The sequence below is a fragment of the Tauraco erythrolophus genome, chromosome 18 (genome assembly GCF_009769465.1).
Source record: "Tauraco erythrolophus isolate bTauEry1 chromosome 18, bTauEry1.pri, whole genome shotgun sequence".
Taxonomy (NCBI): Eukaryota; Metazoa; Chordata; class Aves; order Musophagiformes; family Musophagidae; genus Tauraco; species Tauraco erythrolophus.
Genome location: NC_141482.1, coordinates 6,776,957 through 6,800,227, shown reverse-complemented (window position 1 = coordinate 6,800,227; position 23,271 = coordinate 6,776,957). Strand labels below are relative to the sequence as shown.

The 23,271-nt window shown below is 53.8% G+C and overlaps 1 protein-coding gene across 1 annotated transcript; it reads left to right on the top strand.

The window, feature by feature from the left end:
• Positions 1–1,034: 1,034 nt before the first annotated feature.
• On the top strand, positions 1,035–22,117 carry RBPJL (recombination signal binding protein for immunoglobulin kappa J region like). Its single transcript, XM_086623153.1, has 12 exons — positions 1,035–1,062; positions 9,059–9,275; positions 15,847–15,972; positions 17,636–17,706; positions 17,992–18,107; positions 19,009–19,183; positions 19,590–19,727; positions 20,266–20,375; positions 20,475–20,615; positions 20,963–21,118; positions 21,355–21,458; positions 21,844–22,117. The coding sequence occupies exons 1-12, from the start codon at positions 1,035–1,037 to the stop codon at positions 22,115–22,117; spliced, it is 1,656 nt and encodes a 551-aa protein (XP_086479279.1).
• The last annotated feature ends 1,154 nt before the right edge of the window (positions 22,118–23,271 follow it).

The following is a 23,271-nucleotide window of genomic DNA, read 5'->3' as shown; positions in this document are numbered from 1 at the left end:
GAGGAGCAAACAGCCCCTCCTGTCCTAGCTTTGTTTCCTCATCTATTCAGCAGATTCTTTTTCCAGCAGTGCTTTTTTTTGGGAGAAAGCACTCACTAACCACTAAATATTTTGGGGACAGCTATGCCACCTATAACGTTCCTGCAGCGCTCTGCTCTCCAAGCTTCCCTGCAACAGCAGGCTGGCACGCAGCCTGTGTCTCGCAGCATCCAGAGAGCTTCAAAGCCAGCCCAGAGAGAGGAATGAGCTTTTGGGCCAAGAACCAAGGAAGAGAAAACCAGTTCACGACTGATCTATTTTTAACAGCATCTCAGCTTTGGATGAAGTCTTGGCCCTCCCCACGGCTGGAGGGGCTGATGCTGCCTGAACAAGGCAGGGCTCAGCGGCTCAGCTGTGCATCCAGCACCGGTCCTGGCAAAGATACCCAGGCTGGGACAGTGCCCTGGTCCCCAGTTCAACATAACACCCAGCCCTGCCCCAGCCGCAATGCTGGTGGGGACAGAGAAGCAAAGCTGATGTGACAGATGTCCCCAGGTATCTCTTCCATCATCCCACGCTGGGCAACTTCTCCTGCTACCTGCTATCCTCACTCCCCCGGGGCTGGCAGCACTGGGGCTGACTTGGAGCCCCATGGGGGGGAGGTTTCCCCCCTGCCCCCCTGAGCCCCCTGCTACCACCCGGGAATGGGAGGGAGATGGATGGGAAGCAAGCGGCTGGCAGGCAGGTGCTGCCAGGTAAGGCAAACACAGCACCAGCTGCACTGCCGGAGACCTTGAGATAACGCTGAGCTATAAAGGAAAAAAGGTCCAGGCAGGGTGAGCGCTGGCCAAGCTGAGAGGGACACCCGGACCGTCCCCCAACTGTTTAGGGTAACACAAGGGGAAAACCAGCTCGTTGCTTGTCTCTGCTGAAGGAGATGCTCAGTACATGGTGCGAAGAGGGTGACCAAGGGAAGAGCCACATGTAAGGATAGGAGGGTCAGCAACAATACCAGCCTCCTCTCAGCTCCCCCTGTGATCTCAGACAAGGAGGACATGGAGATGAATCCCCAGAGGCAAACAGGTAAGCCAGCACGCCTTCCAGGCACCTTCCCTGGACACCTCCGCCAGCACCGCTGCATCCCTCCCTGCTCTGCCGCTTGTCCGTCTGCTCTCCCTGCCAAGTGCTGAGTCTCAGGAAAAACAGCCGCTTCGGGTTTCAGCGTGGCCTGCTTGGCAGCTCTCTCCTGGCTACAGGTTAACAGAAATACTCCGAATATGTGGTTCATCCGCGCAGGTCGGACCTGGGCGCATTCTGCCTTGAGCAAGCCCAAGGGACCGGGCACAGCAGGGAGCAGGGTGAGGGATGCTGCCAGCTTCGTACCCTCATCACTGTTAGAGGGATCGGGGGTTTATATATTGAATTGTAGAGGGGATGAAGCAGATAGAGAAAGAAGGGGTGGAAGGCTCAGGAGGCGGCGGTGCATTGACAGCCCAGGAAAAGCCCTGACTGTAGTGTCATGAGGAGGAAGGCAGGTTGTGGACCATGGCTATGGAGTAACAGGCGAGGCCTCAGGTACAACCACATGCAAGATTTCATACACCTGGGCACATCAGCCTTTACCCGAGATCTCTGTTTACGGCAAAACCACACAACTCCAGGCACCTGCCTGGGCTTGGCAGACCTTTGGCTCGTTGTGGGAGCAGCAGCAGCATCTCTGCCCTGGCTCCAGACCCCACAAGAAGCCAGGGCAAGGGATCGCAAAGAGTGGGGCACGGCCTGGGGCCTCTGACCACGCATGCCGTTTCCCAACACAAGCAAAGCCAGAGGGCTGCCCCTGCAGCATGCCTGTGCACGGGAGGAGGCACACACAGCATGCTTGGGCACGCACGCCAGGAGTGCACTGCACTGATGCCACATGTGCTATCAGCTAATAGCACGTATTTCTGTGCTGGAAACCTTGGCTGATGGTAGAGCAGTTCTAGATGTGATGTTCCTCAGACTCACCCCCCTCTCCATGTACCCTGCTTTGTTCTGCAGGACTTTTCTTTGCAGAGACCCAACCAGGCAGTTTTGGCAGGCCATAATTCAACTTCCATATCAGTGTTATTTGATGAAAGTGTCAAAAGAAAATCCCCCAAAATAGGCTCAGGAGCCTGGACACAGACTCCTTGTGCTTAGAGTCCTGCCAGAACAACAGCAGAAAGACAGCAAGGGCTGACGTCAGGCTGGAGGATGGGGGTCCAAATGTTCATGTCCTCAGCAGGACAGCAAGTCATCCTTCAGGTCCACGTCTGAAAGAAAGACTGACCAAAATGTGCATGTGGGACCAAGAGAGGATAACTGAAGCATGTCTTGCCCCAGGCACGGGGGACAATGACGCAATCACAGCTACCTGGAGAGGTGTAGATGACTTACATCAACCTGGAGGCACCTCTTGATGTCAGATTTTGCTGTGGAAAACCAAGTGGACCGCTGGCACATTATCTACATACATTTGCAAGACCCTCAAGCTGTGTGAACAGATGAGGCTTGGGACAGCCCTGGAGCTGGATCCACCTTCTCTTGGAGGGTTGCTCAACTGCTGGTTTCTCCCAACACAAGCCACAATCTCAAAGTGCTCCCTGCCTGCAGGTGCACGGCTCTGAGCAGTGCCTCTGCTGCCCGTGAGCACTGAATCCACCCTCAGGACCATTTAACAGGCAGGGTTGACCTTGCATTCCATCACAGTTCCAGCATCTCAACACTCATTCTCCACAGCGGCTGGGTGATGAGTTGCAAATCCTACAAGAGCAGACAGCAATGCAGTTTTGAGAGCAAGGAAGTCCCAGGGAGCACAAGCCCGTCAAGACCAGGAAAATGGCATGAATTTCCAGTCCAAAATGTTTTTTCTCCCCTTTCTAAAGACTGGTGTGTCGTTGGTTCTTCCCAAACACACATGTGGGAGAACAAGAACAGACTCTTTCCAGGACATCACAGTACTCTCCGGTTACAACGCTATGGCAGCTTTACTGGGCCAAGTGCCACCTGGAAGGACACGTTGTTTGAAAAACAAGGCTGCATTTCTCCAACAGCACATCATGGCTCCAAACCCAACAGGAGCAAATCGGCAGGAGTGCTGAAACAGGAAAACCTTGCTGGATGTGGAAGGGACTTCTCTTTCCCTCCCCACGCTCCTCCAAAAGGCCAATTCCCCGTTTTATGGGGTGCACTCCTGCGCTCCCTAGGATTAGCACATTCTCAGGGAGGGCAGGAGGCAGACAGGTTTCTTATTCGGGTCCATTTGCAGGCGGAGTGACAGATGTCTTTGTCTCACAGCTCATGGACTTAACATTGTACAAGTCCCAACAGGCTTAGACTATGAGATGACACTTGAAGTCCCCTTGGGAGGGAAACACTGAGTGTAGCAATGGACACCAGATATTTCAGATGTTCTCCACATCAGTACACGAGGTCTTTCTCTGCCTCCAATCTGTTCCTAGAAGACCTGCCACTGCTCTGCAAGTCAGCTAGGAGGAAAGTCTCTTGCCCGGGCACCCTCTGCACTGAAACACGCTGTACCTGGGCTGCTGTGGCAACAGCTGGCAAGAATAAATGTCATATTCATTTGCAAATTAAACATGGCCTTTCAAAGTGTGCATTAAAGATCTAGACAAGAGGAAAACCTCAGATCATAGAATTATAGAATCATAGAGAGGTTTGGGTTAGAAGAGACCTTCAAGATCATGTAGTTCCAACCCCCTTGTGTGGGCAGGGACACCTTTCCCTAGACCAGGTTGCTCAAAGCCTCATCCAACCTGGCCTTGAACAACTCCAGGGATGGGGCAGCCACAACTTCTCTGAGCAACTTGTTCCAGTATTTCACCACCCTCACAGTGAAGAATTTCTTCCTTAGATCTAATCAAAATCTCCCCTCTTTCAGTTTAAAGCCATTGTCCCTTGTCCTATCACTCCATGCCCTTGTAAAAAGCCCCTCTCCAGCTTTCTTCCAGCCCCTTTAGGTACTGGAAGGCTGCTAGAAGGTCTCCCCGGAGCCTTCTCTTCTCCAGGCTGAACAATCCCAACTCTCAGCCTGTCTTCATAGCAGAGGTGCTCCAGCCCTCGCATCATCTTCATGGCCCTCCTCTAGACCTGCTCCAACAGCTCCATGTCCTTCTGATGTTGGGGACCCCAGAGCTGAATGCAGTACTGCAGGTGAGGTCTCATGAGAGCAGAGTAGAGGGGCAGAATCACCTCCCTGTACCTGATGGTCAGCCAATCCTCCTCGCAGAACTGATCATGTCAAGAGATGGCTCCTACTTCAGGACTACTGGTGACATTTCTCTGTTCCTCTCTGTCCCACTCAAGATCATAGGCTGCACTTGTCCCCAGAGCTGCATGACAGGCAAACTCAGCCCTGCTCCTATCTGGTATTTTAAGCAAAACTGGCGTGATCTTGATGACGAGTGATCAACAGGGGAAAGACCCACCTTACTGACTTCTGCAAAAAGCAAATGCTCTTCTGCAAACAGGCCCCTGGAGGACAGCTGAACTTTGCCAAGAGACTTCAAACTATGGAGGGAAGGAGCTCTGGGCCATCCAGAAGCTGAGGCAGCAATCCATTGCCCAAGTTCCTGTTCTGCGAGGAAGGTGTTAGAGTGCATTTTTTTTTTTCCAGAAATACGCATGTTCAACCACAAAGGAGAGAGAAATGGCCCAGAGCAGCTCCTGGGCTGGTGCAGAGTTTGTTGGCTGAGCTCCTGATGCAGCAGAGCTGGTATCTCTAAGCGATGAGATTGATTGTTACTAGCAGGACATCCATCTCCTGAATCTGCTGGGACCCATATCCCCAGCTGACCTCCAGCAAGCTAACATGGCACAGACAACCACAGAGAGCGCCTGCTATTTCAGCCCCACAATCATACATTCATTGCCTGACCTCCTTCTCTAAATCTTTATATCATATTTCTCACTCTGGAGACGTGACTCAATGTGTTGGCATAAGGAAACACGCCAGGAGAATATTCTTGTGCCTCTCCCCTTTATCCTACCCGTCCTGCTATGTGTTTAATTGAAATAGCAGAAAGCGAGGCAGCTGCAGAAAAGTGTGCAGAGACTTTTTTGCCCTCCTCAAGACAGGAAAGCAAGCTGGTTGAATTCTTTGTCTAGATACATTTCACAGGGAGATTCCCAAAGGTAGCACGGGAAACTGTTCCCACCTAACTTCACAACTGCCATGTCCCTCTGACAGCAGGACAGCAGGAGAACCGCTGTCCTGGGACCAGGATGTCTACAGCCTACAAGGAGATGCACCAGAGAAAGAACTTCCATCAGCGTCGCAGTGGCCTGTGGCCTCACTTCTGCTCACACTGAGAGGAAGTGCCTTGGGGACCCTTGTGCCTCAGCATCATCCTGTTGTCGTCAGCCCACATCAATGCTGTGTGGAAAGCTCCTACAAGACATTCCCAGGGACTCAAAGCAGCATTTGAGGCCATGGCTGAGGACCACCTGACCTCAAACTCACACCTACATGAGATTAGCCCTTTCTGGTCAATCCAGCTAGTTGAAATCATCTAATTCTGTTGCATTTACTAAGTTCTTGCCAAAGACACCTACAAGGTCTTTGCTTCCAGGAGAGATCAGAGAACGGTCTGAGGTTGCTTCACTGAGGCTTTCAGGCCTCATGAGGCTCTCCAAGGAGAGTTCTACAGCATGGCATAAGGAACCAGAGACCAGGAGCATCAAAGCAACTTCCTCAAGGTTGTGGAAAGTCTGTGGCAGAGCCGGGACCCTGGCTGGCTGTCCCACCTGCATCCCAGGATGAGGGCACAGACCCAGCCGGGGTGAAACAAGGGCACTTTGGACAGTAGAGGTATGTCCAGATGTGCTTTAGGGAGTCTGGGCAGGGTACAGCTGCTCTTGGCCTGACATCTGCCTCAACAACTGGACACCAGAGGTTCAGCAGATGACAGTGAGAGCGAAATGGAGGAGTGGTGGTGAGTTAGCTGCCTGGCACTTGAGTGCAGGCTGAAATGTTTTGTGTCACTATCATCCCCGCTGCTGCTGTTAAAGCCAAAGAAAGATGCTGTGAAATGAGAAAAAGAATGAGGCGGATGTCTAACGTGACACTTTAGGGAAGCCACCCAAGTCTGGCAGCAAGTGTAGGAGCTGTGAATACCCAAAGGCAGGGGCTTCCCGTATTTTCCAGCTTGTGGGCTCTGCTAATTTTCCCACCAAGACACAGACTCCTGTAAAGTGGGTTACCTCTGCTGTCAACAGATCTGCTCCTACCGATGCCTGCCATAGACCAGGGACTCCTATGGGTCCGCAGGCTACAGCTCAAAGACTCCCGAACTTACATGTTGGCAATCAACCAGCGAAGCAGCACGACACAGCCAAGAGATGGCAAGGGTGAAGTCTGGAGAGAAACCAAGTTACTGCCACCTCTCTGCAAGGGACCACAGCTGATCCCTACAGATTTCCCTGATGGGCATCAGAGGGATCAGGTTAACGATGGACTCACGTGTGCAACCAAGGGCTCATGAGGCAAGAGATCAGAAGTTTGTGGACAAAGAGACAGAGGAAAAGGCAGAAAGTTGCTAGGGATGAAAGATCCGGCCTCCACTAAAAAACACCAGGGAAGACAAGCTGCCCAAGAACCAGCAAAAGCTTCAGACACAGGAGCAAGCACAGCAGCCCAGGGGCATCCTGCGTGGAAACACTGCCATAGCTGCACACCAGTCTCCGGAGCCTCCTGAGCACGTGCCTATACCCTCCCCTGCCTTAACAGAGCTGTATCTAAACCCTTTACATTTAGCCAGGACAGGAGAGAGGACGAAATCCTTCTAAGTGCTAAAAACATTAGTGGATACCTAAAGGTACATCCGTGCTGCAAGTACCTAGAGAGGGGCAACTCCTGCCAGCCCACAGCTCGTAACAAAGCGCAGAGTCCAGGTCCATGCGCCCGGCTGCTCCACAGAGCCCTGATGGCACCTGCATGAGCTCCCTTCCAGCCAACGGAGCCCAGGTGATCAATTTGCTACTGTTTGGGCCAAAAGTGAAGAAAAGATGATTACTGAGAGGTAAGGACAAGTGACAGGAGCCGCTCAGCCTCCCAGCACGGCTGGAGGAAACGTGTGACATCTGGCACAAGAAGGACTGATCGTCTCTGGGGGAGTGGCTGATTTTTATAAGCACCACTCAATCTTTTTCCGCTGTGTTTTCTCTAGGTCCCATTAATTCACTCACAGTAGGGCTTGTCTGTCAGTCTTGCGTGCATGTAGATCCAAACACTACTTATCTCCCCCTCCGTGTTTCAGCCCTATTCATCAAGCATTTGTAAATGGCATTTTATGAGCGCTGAGTTTTTAACAAGGCAGGCACGCTGCTCCGAAAGCGAACAAAGAGGCCCCTATTGGAAACTTTAAAGATGTTTAAACAAAGGCTTCTCTTGAAAACCTTTAACCCCTAATGCCAACCTCAAGGGAAATGCTATGTTATGAGCGATCGGAGCACAAACATCTTCTGTGACCGCGGATTGCCTACAACGGGCTGCCTTGTTGGCTGTGTCTTTTCTGTTTGCTACCATCACCAGCAAGGGCAGCTCCCGAGCCCATCTTGTACTAATCATGCAAAATTTCTTTAATTCTTCAAGAAAAAAAGAATGTTACCACTTCCACAAAAATCAACAACAGCTTTTTCCAAGTTGGATGCAGCAATACCCTGCCTGCTTCGATGGAAAGTGTCGTTTTACTACAAACACCGAGATCTCTTGCATGCCTTCCAGATGGGAATTTGTATTTCGGATGAGGCCAAATTTATCCATATCCTGGTGGTAAATATCAGGGCTGAGATCTGAGAGCAGATTCCCACCCTACGCGTTTTGCCGATATCAAATGCCAGTCTAATGACACCCTGAAGAGATCACAAGAATCTGCTTGTGAAATGCAGTTTCTACTTGTTCCTGAGAACCTGCCTGGGATTAATTGCTCCTGTTCTTGAAATAAGGAAAAAAAAAATCTTTACTATCAAGAGATGCTACAGAGGGTCCCACAGGGAGGACTTCATAGTAACTTTATAAATAATCTGGGCTTAACTGAAGCAAAAATCCTATGGGTTTAAGCAGAAGAAGTGAAGTTGCATGCCTTCTGTCACAGCTCCTCTCTTAGAGCCCTCTTTCCCAGCCCAGTTCTACTGCACACACGTGGTGTTTCCTTCGAAGCAGGACAGTCTCGTTTCCCTGCTGGCCTCCTCACCGACATCGGTTCCCACTCTTGAGCCCTGCACCCTGGGTGGATTCGGCAGCTCTCTGCACTGCAGCAGAGGCAGAACAAGGGAGAAAACCTCAGCAGAGCACGTACCACCCCATCGGACATCTGCTCAGCTCCACTTATCTCGGACGGCTGCGTGTTAGCACAAATACGACGAGTGCAGAATAATCTGATTTTCCAAACAAGTTTTCCCACATTAATTGCTTGGAACAAAAGTTCTCAAAGCTAATTTTTTTTTTTCCCTGTGAAATGGCTGGAATTATAAAACAAAGGTGGGTGACTGCTTGTGCAAACATACTTATGAGTATGCACAGACCCAGTTTCCCAGTCGTGCAGAAAAAGTGCGTAACAAGCTTAGGGCACACTTTTAAACTTATCTTTTTGCAGGATCTTGATCTCCTATTGCTCAGTACGCCTTGCCCAGGTGTACCAGACCTTATTATTCTCTGCTAAAAGAGATCCTCGATTGCATAAACAGGAACCTGCCCAAAAGCCAGGCAAAAGGTGAGCAGAGCAGGCTCCAGACTGCACCATCCTCACAGCAGAGGAGAGTTTACACCCTCTGCGCAGGCACCCAGAGACAGAGCCGGGTACCGTGCCCTCTCACTGCCCCACCAAAACATACCCCCTAGCCCAGCACGCTCGGGAGGGCAACGGCTGGCACCGCCGCAGGGGTATAAGCCCACACAGATGGGGAGCTTTGGGAATGCTCCAGCCCACCACTTTGGGGAAAAACTCCGAGACAAAGTCTCTACTCTTCCCCCTACACCACCACCCCGGCTTTGCTGTCTGCTCCTCATTGCCAGGACCGCTGCTTCCCTCTCTGCCAGCCCCACTCCAAGGAAAAGCTCCCCGGAGGCTGCCGACGCTCACGGCAGTGCTCGGCGCTGCGCACAGCATCGCGGCTCAGTCCCGCGGGCCGGGGTCGGGCTCCCCCTCACCTCCCCCTCCTCTCCCTTCCCTTCCCGCAGAGGCGGCGGCGCCCGCGGAGCCCCTCACTCACCCGTGCCGGCCGCGGAGCCGCTCCCCGCCGCGCTACTGGGTCAGGTACGGCGGGCGCGGAGCTGCGCGGGTCGGTGCGCGGAGCGGGGCGGGTCGGTGCGCAGCAGCGGCAGCGCTGGGACGCGGCGGGGCCCCGCGCGGAATTTAACGGGGCGGGGGGGGCGGGGGGGGCGGCGGGGCGGGCACGGCTGCCGCGCCCCGGGGCAGCGCTGGGAGCGGGGGGTGTGGGGGGTGTCCAGCTCCCTGCCCCGGCGTGGGGGTGCCCGCGGGCTCCCAGCTCCCCCCCGCCCCGCGGGTCGTGTCCGTGCAGGTGCGGGATTTGCTCGCAGGTGGAAACGGCGATCGCCAAAGGTGTCCGGCGGCAGCGGCACGGAGCCGTGCCCAGCCCGGGATTATTCACAGCCTTTGCCTGCGAGGAACTTACGGCCAGGGAGTGGCTTTCTATTTTTTTTCTTCTTTTTCTTCTCTTTTTTTTTTTTTTCCTTTCATCTTCCCCCGCTGTGGGAGTGCACCCGGGAGCCCCACGAACTGGGAAGGTCCTGGGAAAAGGAGAGTCCAAGCTTAATGTCCATTTTTGCTCCACTGACCTGGGGGTTTAGGAACCGCTGCAGGTCGCGGCTGCAGGCAGTGTAGGGGTGTGGGTTTGAACCAGGCAGCTGCAGACCAGAGCTCTGAGGGCTGTAGAGCCTCAGGTCAAGCTTCCAGCATGAACATCAACCGATGTGCCCAACTGTAGTGATGGAAATCATCAGCACAGGCTTCTTAGACACCCTGGAATAGACCTTCCCAGCCCTCCACCTCTTCTCAGCACTTGCAATAGTCTAGCGGTGGTAGGAACCACCTTTAGTGCTTTACAGGACTGTGGTTTAGTGCTTTAACAGCACTTTCCTTCCTCTTTGCACTACATAAGTGGCTACAGAGGAACAGAGAAAGGAGGCTACAGCAAATCACCCACATTATCTGTTTTCTAGCAGATAAGCCAATACTGCGTTATCAAACTGGGGCACTTTGAGGGTGTTGGTGCTGCTGGGGCAGGCACAGGGCAGCTGGGAACATGCCTGGGGTGACCACCCCGGCTGGCCCTCAGTCCCCCGCAGAGCTCACCGCTGCAGGGCTGTCGTGCTTCCTGTTCTCGGCTGGTGTTTGCCGTTGGCGTGGTCGATAAATCCCCCAAGCCCAGAAAAGGCTGAATTTCACTTGTGTGTGCAGTGAGGAAAATATAGGATTTATAAATACTCATGCATATACAAGGGCTTGTGGGTTGGGTTGGTCTGGATTAAAGGAGGTATTGAAAAATGAGGGAAGCCAGAAACTGCAGGCTTCTCATTTCTGTGATTTCTAATGGCTTTTCCTTTTGCATAAACATTGCATTGACTCCATACCCAAGAGCACTGCAGGCATTTTCTCCCCTGCTCTGTACAAAATATAACCCAGACCTCTAAAATGGATATTTTTTATTAGGGCGTTTGGTTTCCCCAAGCCCAGGAAAGAACAATTGCCCTCTGTGGCAGCAAGTCCCCCACAAGCTGCCGAGCAGGCGTCTCCTGAGCAAGGCAAATGAGGAAAAGCAACAAATTAAATCTCTGCACTTGAATTCAATGTTACCTGCACTTGAGGACAGTGTTACCATGAGTTAAAGTTCTTGTATAAAGAGTTGATTTGAAGACCTAGTTTCTAAACAATAGCTGACAGGATCGTATTTTGGTCTCCTGAGTCAGGTAGTTTCATTCACAGGAAACCAAAAAAATCAGATGCCCTCCTCCACAGACTGAGCTGATGAACGTCGGTGAACTGGAAAGCAGCAGTGCAGAAGGCAGTTTGTTCCTCCTGGTGCCCATAAAGTCATTTTTCTGCTCCTGAGATTGTCCAAGAGTGCACACACAGGGTATGGTGGCACTTCCCAGCCTGATCTGCCCTTGCAGAGCAGAAGGTGATGTGGGGACCAGGACACGTCTCACACCATGAGTGTGGCTGTCTCAGCAGGGACATGGGACCCAGTGGAAGGAGAAGGTTGAGCTGAAATGGCCCCTTGGTTGGGTTCTCCCGTGTTTGTGACAGGCAGGAGCCGTGCCTGTGGCAGGGCGGTCACCCAGGGTGACAGCCCGAGCAGGACAGCAGGACCCCCGAGCTGCAGGACTCTGTGGCGGGAGGTGGCTGGCGATGCACAGCCCTGCCCAACCCACCCGGACCAAGGAAGGAGAAAATGCGTTTCCCGGGTGGAGGCAGGACAAAGCGCTGATTGAGGCCCCCCACACTCACTGCTGGGAAGGCGAAGGCTAATTTTCAGCTGCGGTGTTAAACATCAGCGCTCCTAAAATCAGTGATGTGAGTGCAGGCTCTGACCTCACCAAGGCCTCTCAGCACCTGCCTGGCTGCCCTGCGTGCCCCCCTGAAACAGCCCTTCACAAGATGGTCCAGCTGCCCGTCTCCTGTGAAAAGCACACAGGGCACTCTTCCTCCTTTTCTGCTTCGCTTCTTGTGCAAGAGAGCACAGCAACACAGCCAGGGCATGCAGACACCCATGGGTGCCCTGGGTCTCCCCCACCTCCAACACCAGGGCAGAGCCACCCCAGAGATGCGCCTCAAGGGTGCTCGCACCCTCTCCTGAGGCACATCCTGACCAAAAGCAAGGGAAGAGCCTCGGCACTAAGCAATGCCAGGCTGAGCCGGGAAGGGGAAAGGCATACAAAACTCAGTGCAGGAGAAAGGTGGTGGCTCCCCCCCTTGCTCCCCCCCACTCCCACATAATGCCTAACTGTGTGTGAGAGCAGTCAGGTCCCTGCTGAGACCTCAGGCTCTGAAAAGGAGGCTTTTAGCACGAGCTCCGAGAGCCCAGCCCGTGCGGTGCTACTAACATGACACTGAACTAACACTGCACTACAATCAAAGCATTTTAATAATTTAATATAATAAATGTCAGAAGGAGTGAATAATTCCCTGTAACCCCGAGGAGGCTGTAGGTGCCAGAAGGAGCCAAGTGGGTATATTGAGCTGCTTTAGCAATAGCCCTTTGACTCTCTGAAGGTAAATTTAAACCAGATGATGGATGCTGGGTGGTCGCCTCGGTGGGCAGAATGGCGAGCACTGTTCAGAAACGCGTCACTGAAACAATTTATCCCCAAAATTTGGAAGGCAATGGTTGCAGAGAACGGACAAAGAAAAGAAAAAATTAGTTTCTCAGGAGTCGTTCCTCCAGCTAGACATCAAATCTGAAGAACTGCGGTCTGTTTACTTGTCTTTGGCATACACGTTCCCCCTTTAAGCAGTGAATAGCATGTGGATAATTATTCCAGAAGTCTCTTTAATCAGCTCCAGGCAGTAACCCACGTGCCTCTGGTATTACGTACGGATGGCAGGGAGCAGTGATACCGGCACAAGCCTGGCCCTGCCCCGAGCCGGTGCCACGGGAGGCTCTGCGGAGCAGGCGTTGCTGCCGGCCACGCTGTCAGCACACGTCTTAATCCACAGGTTTTGGCAATTTGCTCCTGAACACTCCCTGCCGCTGCCTGGCCTCGGTACCAGCCTGTTCCTTATGCTGCTGGTGGGTTAATGGAGAGGCTCCCTGCAGCAGCCCCCAGCCCAGCAGCTTCGCAGGGATCAGTACTTCCCAGGCAGACCATGAGCTATACAGATGGGTGCTGGTGAGCACTAACAGGGTGGAGTATGTGTTCCCACAGCTGAGACATGAGCAGGGACCCAAAGCTCGATTCCTCACTTTGCACTGAATACTGGACAATGAGATTCACCAGGAAAAAATTCAAGCATCAAGCCTGGTTCTCCCCTGCTCTGGGCCCGTTGTCTCCAACAAACTGAGGGCAAAATGCTACTGAATAGAGCCATCAAGTTTTAATACTCGTTTTTCACTATGTTGTATTAATCTGGAAGAATAGCCAATGGACAGCCTTTTGCATATTTATCCTGATCACAGCCAATAGTTCTGTCTAAAAAAGAAACAAAAAAGGCTTGTAGATAGATTCCCACATGGTGCTTTTAGATGAAGGGAAAAATAGCAAAGGCAGGTCAAAGCTGAAATCGCACTATTGCTCGGCAGTGGAGGAGTGGGACAGCAGCACATCACCTACATGGAAAATGATTAAATAACTTTCTTACAGGATCTCTTTGGCTGTGCAAAGATATAAACCATTCAGTAGATAGAAAGACTGGTGTGAGGCTTTTCAGCAAGACTCAGTAACTCACCCTGCAGCGGGCACTGGTGGGATACTGGTTGATTGAGCTCGACTTCAGCGTGCTGGAACAGGACTGTTCCAGCCCCTCAGTGGAGGGTCGGAGGCAGCAGATCCAACCTTGGCACAGGAGCTGTTATGGCTGATCCAAGAGTTTATCTGGCAAAGATGCTCTGGCTGGCTTGGCGTGAGTGCCCAGAGCTGGGACTGAGCCCAGGGCCATGTGCTGGCAGCAGCGCTGGGGCTGCTGCGGGGAGAGGAGCTCAGCTGCAGCGTGTGCTCCGTGAGTCCTGCTCTGCAGGCAGGGACGGGCTTGCCATGGCCGTAAAACATTCATGTCCCAGACGCAGAGTGGCAGCTAATGCTGTGGGTGACACTGGCACCAGTGGTAAATCTTGATTTTTGGCAGAGCTCTGTTGATGCGTGCTTGCTGGTGATCCGGTTAACACGTCTAGGATGAAGAACGGAGAACAAGGAGGGCAGGAGATTATGTTACCCATTTAATAACCACACAGAGCAGTGATGGGAAAATCTGCGGGCTGCAACGTGTCAGGTCCCTGTGGGACTACCCAGAGGAGACGCTGGGTAAATACTTGCTTGTATGGGAGATGTGTCTGTCTTCCACATACAACCAGGAGAGCACCAGCTCCATCCACAACGTGGGAAAGCTGAAAGTGAAGAGATATACGTTTCAAGTGAATTGTAACGTGGGTCCTAGAAGCTGTAAAGGGCAAAGCCTTTTTAAAATACACACCTTGCACTGGGAAGAACAGAATTGGCAGGTGAACTCTTTTAAAAGGCTGCTTGGGATGACTGCTTGCTGCTTCTCTCCCTGGGTGCTTGCTCTGGCCTCTGAGCCCAGCAAGAGCTCACTGTAGTGTGCCTTGGGGTGCTTGGCAGGACCAGATTTACTCTCTTCACACATCTGATTGTTTATGCCCTTGACTATTCTCCATTTCTAGCCCATTTAAGAGGAAGAGAGACTGTTTTTAATGAGGATGCTCCACTGTATACCTTTTGCAAGATTTTCTGTGGGTGGCCATGGCTGATGCCCCCCCATCCTCACCACTTTTCCTCCAAGCGATCTCTCAGCACTGCCCACGGTCCCTGGCTGCTTTCTCCCAGTGGCTCAGCAATACGTTTGCAGCTGCAGTTGGGGCTTCACAGTCTTCTCTGGCCACTACTGTTTCTCTCTGTCTCTGATGCGAGGCCATCGCTGTGTGGAAAGGTCACAGGTGACCCTCAGCAGCCTTGGGAGGCTCAAGAGCCTGGAGCCGGTTTCCATACCGCTTTCTCTCTCCTGAGGATGCTGGATCTGGTTTGGGTCTTATGCTTATCCAGGTGGGTCCAAAAACATCCCCTGAGCATGCAGAGCAGAAACACAGAACTGTTGTCCAACTACCAGCAGCCACGAACACCCCTTTGCAGCAAGGCAAGGGAGCTCAGCACATGGAAGAAGTGAGCTCAGGATTAAGCCAAGACCTTTTCATAGCCAGCCAGGCTGGGTCCCCTTGGCAGAAGCAATTTCTTGAGTGTGTCCAGCTGCAAAGTGCCAAACATCAGCAGGTGTGCCAACAAGGGGCTCCTGCCCAGGTAGCACCCCTTCCCTCTCTCTGGTTTCCTCTTATCCAGCCAAAGATACTTGAGTTTTAGGGTCTTTCAGTAAAGCAGGAGCTGGTGTTCTTCAGATGGGTGATCTCACCTCCTCTGAAAGCAAGTCAGCACCACAGAAGGTCTCCCCAGTAGGCACCCCATAACCCTCCCCTCTCTTCTACCAATTCTTGCACACGTGTCCCAGGTGGCAGAGAAGGGCACCTCGGGCTTGGACCCACCTCATCTCTCTGTTGGTTAACACCCAACCTACTAAGTCAGCGGAGTTAAATGCCAGGTTCATGGGAGCTCCTTCTAGTTAATAGAGCAGAAAGAATCAGCAAAACCACCCATTTCTTAGGTCTCAGAGAAAAATGCAGCTATTTTCACCCAACAGCCCTCGCAGAAGCCAACAAGCAGCTCCTCCTCGCGTGACAGCTCCCCAGCTGCACTCCTGGCTCAGCCGCATCATTTCCCAACTCACCAAAAAGCCATACAGCAACAAGCACACCAGGAAAAACAAATTAATAATTAATTAGGGCACTGCCACCATCACATGGGACTGGATGTCTTAGGAATGCGTGTTCCAGGGCTATTAACTTAGTGCCCTGTGTGCATTTGATGGAAAACTGATGAAGCAGTTATTCAGTTATCCAAACTTTATATTTTTCAATGCCAGTCCTGGTCTTAGAGCAGCTGAGCTCCAGTGCTTTCCGATGGGAAAGCCTCTCCACCTTCCCCGCCCCGGCAGGCTGGACATGGAGGGAGCTCCAGGCTCCCTGCTCGGCAGGGCGAGGAGCCCGGTTCTGGTGCTACAGTGCTGGGGGACCGCTGTCTCGTAGATCCAGCCCGTACCAAACCAACCTGCTCCGAGACGGCGTGCGGAGGTACCTGCAGCTGCCGGCAGACCAGACGGTACTGATACTGCACGCCAAAGTCGCACAGAAGTCATACGGCAATGAAAAAAGGTAGGAGATCACTCCAGCTTCTCTGATAGCCACTTCCAAACCCACCCACCTAGAGGTCAATTTCAGCCTTGCTAGATTTCTGATTTAAGCTGGTGAAGCAAATGATTCGACATATTCCCTGTCCGTCCACTCACGACCTCTTTGTATCCAAAACCTTCATTTTTAATTCACAAATTGAATAACACCAGAAAGATGTTAACCCCCGCCTGCACCCATCCCAGTTAGGCATTCCCAGCAGTTAGGTTCCTCCCGTGAAGTGCTGGAGAGCAGAAAGATGAAGTAAAAGAAGGAAAGATACTATTCAAATCTTACTCCCAAAGAATGAAATGACAAAGATGAAGAAGAGGAAAGGTTAGTGTTTTAAGTGCTCTGGAAATCTTGTCTTAAAATCTGAACAGCCACAGCAGGGACTGAGGTGTCTCCATCAATGCCCAAAAGCTGCTATTTTGAAAATCCTTCCCGCACTGCAAAAAGACCTTGAGGTTCTGGCTTGAGTCTCCAAAATTGTCACTCCTGGGCAGTGACATCAGACTGTGGCACTGTAATATAATTAATTAATCCTTGTGATATAAATAATCCTCCGTTATTACCGAGCGTGGAGTAGGCGACAAGCTCTACCCTTAAGGCGTCACGGCACCCAGACCCCAGCCACCCAAGGAGACAGCTCTAGGCTGGGCTGGCTGTGCCTACAAAGTCCTCCTCACATCCAGCCTCCTGCCAGGGGCTGCTGGTAAAGGTTTTATTTCAGGACTGGGTCTCCCAGCCAGCAGGGAAGCCCCCATATCACTGAGCTTTCAGGACTGCCTCCTCCCCGCTGCTCCAGACCCCAGGCAAGGGATGAGCATGAAAATCAGATACCAGGTCTGGAGAGAGAGATAAAACTGGCACAGAACTCCCAGGTTAAAGTTTAAAGGTCCTGGTGCTGTTTTTCTTCATGGTGGGGGCCAGAGGCCCGTGCTGTGGATGGCTTGTTTAAATAAACCCGTACCCAGGACTTTAGGGCTCCGAAATGTTCAGCCCCCTGCACTGGTGTTTTCTCTGCTAACGCTTTACCCAGCATCAATAGAGGATGAATTTGTACCATTCACACAAGTGCAAAGACAGTGGAAACCCAAATAAAACACAGGAAAATAGGTTTCCAAAACCCTGGCTATAGATTTATTTGCGTTGGGCTCCAAATCTGGCTGTGAATGCAAACTCTGTTCCCGACCTGCTGAAGCTCCCGCATGGCAGACAGGCAGAGGCAGGGGGCCCAAACCCCGCCCCCGGCTCAGGGCGAGGGGGGCTGAGGCACCCTGTCCTCTCCTCCTGGGGCCGTCCCATGGCCGGTGGGCTCGTGGCCAGCAGCCACACCGACAGATGTGGCAGCCACCCTGGGCTGGGACCGAACGCTGCAGCTGGAGGCAGCCAGCGCAGGGCAGAGAGGCTGAGACAGCTGCTTCTGCGGAGCCCAATTCTTCCAGCCAGCCCTGCCCACACCCCCCAGCCTGGCAGACCCCAGCCCCTCGCTGCAGCACCCCATACCTCCCCAGGCACAAGGTTGCTCCTGGCACTGGAGAGCCCTGGGTGAAGGTCTCCACTCCCAGCACAGCCATCCCATCACCTCTGAGCATCTTTTCTGGACGCTGAAGTGCTGTAAGAACACGTTCTCTTGTCTCCACAGATTTTTCTGCCCCCCACCTTGTGTTTACCTGAGCGGGCCGGGGTGGAAGTTAAAACAGGACCAGATAAAAGGTGAGTGCTGGGTGGCAGCCCTGGACCTCTTCCCCCTGCCCTCCCATGCCACAGAGAGCTGCCCTCCACTTCTGCAAAGGGGACAGTGACCCAGTTTACTTTTGTCTGCCCCCCAAACTCCTCTTTCCCCCTCGAGCTGAGCCCTCTGTTGTCCTGACCCGGGGAGGGCTGGAGCCCGAGCCACCCCACTGTGCCCAGAGGAGCTGAGCTCACACTTGTGCCTGCGCCAGGGGCTGGAGGATGTTTCTCCCTGTCTCTTTGTCCTAAACCACAACACTCTTCCAGCCAGGGACCTGGGAGAGGCGGGTTTTCATGTGTGCGGGTACATGGGGCTGGACAGCATGGGCAGCAGCCTGATGGAGACTCAGAAGCTCAGCTTCGAGGAGCAGCCAGACGCAAAGGTAAAGCCTGATGCTCCCTGGGGCTGCGCAGCAGCACCTATGGGGACCCTGCTCCTGCAGGGGCTGGGCTTTCCCTGGCATCACCCCACGCCCTGGGATGTCACATCGTCCCCTTCCTTGGCATGTCATGGTCCTTCCTTCCTAGCCATCGCTCCCTGCTCCTGCTCTGCCACCCTGCTGTGGCACATGCGGCAGCCCGAGCAGCTGGGCAGGCTCCCCTGCCTCACAAAGAGCCTCATCTTTCTTTGGCACCATCTTTTCAGGTCCGTAGCCCTGTGGTGGGCGAGCTGCCAAAATCTGCGCAGCTCCCTCAGCCCTGGTGTGTTCTCCCGATGAGCATCGCTGCCGCTTATCGCAAAATGAAAGTCTGGTCTTTCATTTGCAGATAAACAGCTAAAGAAGATGCTGATCAATCCCAAAGTCCAAGAGTTTCAGCAGAGATCTGGCATCTTTTGATAGGGGAAAAACAGAAATGGGGGGAAAAAGAAAAGCATTATCTGGGGTCCTCAAAGAGCACGGGGTCCGAGTCGGGCCAGAAACCTTACAAAAAGGGCCTTTGTCTGCAGCGCTTGAGTTGCTGCTAAGGCACGGCGTATCGGCCAGGACGACGGGGAAACCATAAACCCAGAGTGATTTCTCATGTTATGTGGGATAAATCACACGTGAACAGTCATTTCCATGAGGAATTCTCTGCCCCCAGTGTAAATAAAGACTCTGCTGATCCCCAGCTCTTCATCCCACCTGTAATAACATCTCTGGTCGTTTCCCCCTTTAAATGAACCCAGAGCTCTTTGAAAGGGTGTCATTATGTCCTCGCAGGGCGGTGAGGAGGATGAGGAGGGTTAGGAAGGCTGGCGGGGCTGGGCTGGAGCTGCCCACAGCCCGTCTCTGCCCTTGGCAGGGCTTTGGCTGTGCCAAGGCATTGTACATCTCAGATGCAGACAAGCGCAAGCATTTCCGCCTGGTCCTGAAGCTCTTCTTCAGCAACGGGCAGGAGATTGGCACCTTCCACAGCAAGCTGATCAAGGTCATCTCCAAGCCCTCACAGAAGAAGCAGTCACTGAAGAACACGGACCGTGCGTACAGGGATGGTTCTGCGGGGAGGAAAGCAGGCACGAGCCCAGGGCGGGATGCTCTCGGAGTGCTCACAGCTTGGCTCTGGAGTGGTCCAGGCTGGACCCAAAGCTCATGGGCATCCCCAAAAAAGGGGGAATGTATCTGGGCATATCGATGTCTCTCTTCTGAAGGATTCGCCCTCCACCATGTGTAATGCCCTGATGCCAACATGCTGCCTGCTCCATGGACTTCAACTTTGACAAGCCCAGCTGGGCTGGCACTCACACGCAGAGAAAGGCAGCCGGGGCGGGGGGGGTTGGTTCCTGCTGGGCCAGTTACACCAGTAACCACGTCTTGTCCTCCTGTGGCTTGACAAAAGCCGCACGTGGACCGGGCAAGCGCTAACACAACCACCTCTCCCAACAGTCTGCATCTCCTCAGGCTCCAAAGTCTCCCTTTTCAACCGTCTGCGCTCCCAGACCGTCAGCACCCGCTACCTCTCTGTCGAGGGGGGAGCCTTCATCGCCAGTGCCAGGCAGTGGGCAGCCTTCACCCTCCACCTGGGTAAGGATCCCCGTGGGGCCACTGGCGCCGGCCGTGCCCAGGGCTGGCTGCCTCCAGCCCTGGCTCTCCCCTCCTGCAAAGCTAGTTCTTGGGGGCAAAAGGGGTGGGAATTCACCTGGGATGTGGGAACCTGGCTCAGATCTCACCTCTGCCCGGTGTTGCTGGAAGACCTCTGAGCCAATGGCTGTTTCCCACTGGCTTTGAGGGTTGGCATCATGCCCTGAGAGCACACAGGCTGTGAACAGGGCAGCAAGAGTTGTACCAGTCTGGAGGCTCATGAATCCAAGCAAGTAACTTGCCTGGAAGAGGCCAGAGCATCCGTGCCCGTGCTACCTCCTGAGGCACTGCATCCCAGCCCCACTCTCCTGTGCTGGGCTCCCAGGGAGCAGTGGTCTGTCCAAACAGTGAGCCTCTGCAGAGCAGAGAAAGTGAGAAAGCACTGAGAGCACAGCCAGACCTGCGTGTAGCAAGATGGCACAGGCTGACCTACTCTGCGGCTGCTCAGGACGATGACTCTGCCCCTCTCCTTCCCAACAAGCTGACGAGCGCTGCGCCCGGAGCGAGTTCCCCCTGCGGGAAGGATACATCCGATATGGCTCTGTGGTCCGGCTCGTCTGCACGGCCACTGGCATCACCCTGCCTCCCCTGGTAAGCCTCCATCCCCGCAGGTGTCGGGCATATGGACCTGGCTGCTCTGTGCATCTGGGTGACGGGTACCATTGCTGGGACAATGCTGCTGCCCCGCAGATCATCCGGAAGGTGATGAAGCAGTACGCCATGCTGGACGTGGACGAGCCTGTCTCCCAGCTCCACAAGTGTGCCTTCCAGTTCCAGGGCAGTGATCGCATGTACTTGTGTCTCTCCACGGAGAAAGTGATCCAGTTCCAGGTATGGCAGTGTGAGGAGGAGCAAGGATGCTGGGAGTGCCCCACATCCTCTCTCCAAGCTCCTCTGTGTTTCCAATGTCAGGGGAATATGTCACTGGGAGGGGTCTTCCAGCGAAGGGGGGGTTTCATCCAAAGTAAGAATCACTGCAAAGCCGTCTGCCTCCAGCTTGCCTGCTTCAGCGGGGACATCGTCACCGAGGTCTTTGCAAAGTCACCACGATCCCCGTATTGCAGCGAGCGAAGCGGAGGCACTGAGTCACTGGCTGGAACAGAGATGCTGGGGGCAGAAGCCAGATGTCCTGGCCCCAGTCCCCCACGGTGCATTTGGAGCTGTGACGCTCTCCGCAGGCATCTCCCTGTCCGAAGGAAGCCAACCGGGAGCTGCTGAATGACGGCTCCTGCTGGACCATCATCAGCACCGAGACGGTGGAGTACACCTTCTGTGAGAGCCTGGCCTGCGTCCGCGAGCCTGTCAGCCCCGTGCCGCTCATCGCTGCCCTCCAGGTAGGCACAGCACCCGCCACCGGCCACCCCGCCTTTCCACCACCTGCCTCTGTCCTGGCTCCTCCTGCTCAGCACTTGCACCCACACTCAGCGTCTCCTGGTTTTGGGATGCTTTGGGAATGCCTGAGTCTGTACTGCTGCAGCAGGGATGGGACACACAGGCAGAGCATCCTGCGGGAGGAGGAGTCTGGCTCATTCCACTCCATAACACGTGCCATGCACTCTGCCCGGCACAGCTCACGGGCGGCGGGGACGTGGCCATGCTGGAGGTGCAGGGGGAATATTTCCACACACACCTCAAAGTCTGGTTCGGAGACGTGGAAGCAGAGACGATGTACAGGTAACGTAGCTGAGGGGGCCAGGGAGCAGGCAGGGAATGGCAGTGGGTTTGGGCGGTGCTGGGCAGCTCTGGGAGGGATGTGGCTGCCAGCCTCGGGGATGGGGGCAACTGCACAAGCATTGCAAGGAGAGGCAGGGACGAGTCTGGCTGGTGCCTGCTGGCTCTGGATGCAGTCTGGGGATAGCAGTGGACACAAGGGACATGAGGACCTCAGGGGCTGCCAACAAGCAACCCTGGCAGAGAGAAATGAAACACTGGGGAGGAGAGGGCAAACTGGCCAGAGGCTTCACACTGAGCTCCAGGCTGGAGAAGACTCACTGCCGGCCACTCCTGCACCAGGCCCTCCTGGGTTAATGCACATTTTCCTCTCCTGTGCTGTTCCCAGGAGCCCAAAGTCTCTTGTGTGCGTCGTTCCTGACGTCTCTGCCTTCGGCAGTGACTGGAGGTGGCTGCGATACCCCATCACGGTCCCACTCCTGCTGATCAGGGATGATGGCCTCATCTATTCCAGCTCATTCACTTTCACCTACACCCCAGAGCAGAGCTTCATCCCAGGGCAGCAGGTCCTCTCAGATGTCCTGCAGGACTCAGACAAATTACTTAACAGCATCCATCAGGAGTTCACCAGGACTAACTTCCACCTCTTCATGCAGAGCTAGCAAGCTGGCCAGAGCTAGCAAGCTTGCCACCAGCCCCCGGGGAGGGCGAGCAGCCCTGAGCCCTGCTGGGGGTCCCTGTCCAGGGCTCGGGGTGACCTCACTGAAGGCCATGCATCAAATGCCCACTGTGTCACTGTGATATGCTGACTTGTCTCTTCTCCATGGGAGCATCTCCCTCTGCTGAGATATCACATCAGAGCATCAATAAATCAGGATTCAAGGACTCTTTACTGATTCAATTGCTTCTTTACTAACCTTCACGATTTACCTCCCGTGCTGGCACGGAGCATCACAGCTCCCTTGATGTCCTCAGTCCATATATTCAAAGGCCAAGAGAGACAGGGATGATGAACGAATGTGACCTCAAGTGCTATTGATCTATACTAGGGATCCTTGCATCCCTTCTGTGCTTTTCAGTAATGAGGAGCTGATTTCCAGCAGCTGGATACTCAGTACCAGATGGTTTGTTTGGCGTTTTTTTTTTATTAGAGGCCCAAACAGGGTTATTTCAAAAGGAAAAAGAGAGAGAAAAACTTCAGTGTGAAACCCAGCCCCTTCCCGGCTGGCGTGGCTCTGCCAAGCTCTGTTGTTTTACACACTTACACACAAGCACCCACACACAGAAACTGCCGCGCTGGCAGCAGCAGGAAACTGCTGATCTAGGGATGCCATAAAAAGAAGCGAGTTTCTTGGAGCCAGACCCGGCTGTTACGCAAAGTGGGTCTTAACAGCTTTATTTAGTCTTCAGATCTCCGGGGCATCAAAAGGCCCGTGGTGTACCTGGAAACCTGCGGGTTTGGCAGTTTGAGCTGGAGGTAGAAACACCCCAACTGCCAAAGCCATGGAGGTGTTTAACCCACGCTGAATGTGGCAGCAGGGGAAGTGTGGTACCCCACGACCCACAGTACCCCACAACCCGCAGCACCCCAGCAGCATGGGGCATCCGGCCCCACACACGGCACCCCTGGCTCATCCCCAGCTTACTTGTGTGTTCTGCGCCATCCAGAGCATTTGGGACACCAGCACTGCACAGACTGACAGCCCTGGCACACAGCCCATCCTCAGCCTTGCCGTGTGCATCCCTGGCCATGCTGCGGCTTGGGATGCTGACTTCGGGTCTGCAGGGGACCGATGGCTTCGCACCACCCAGCATG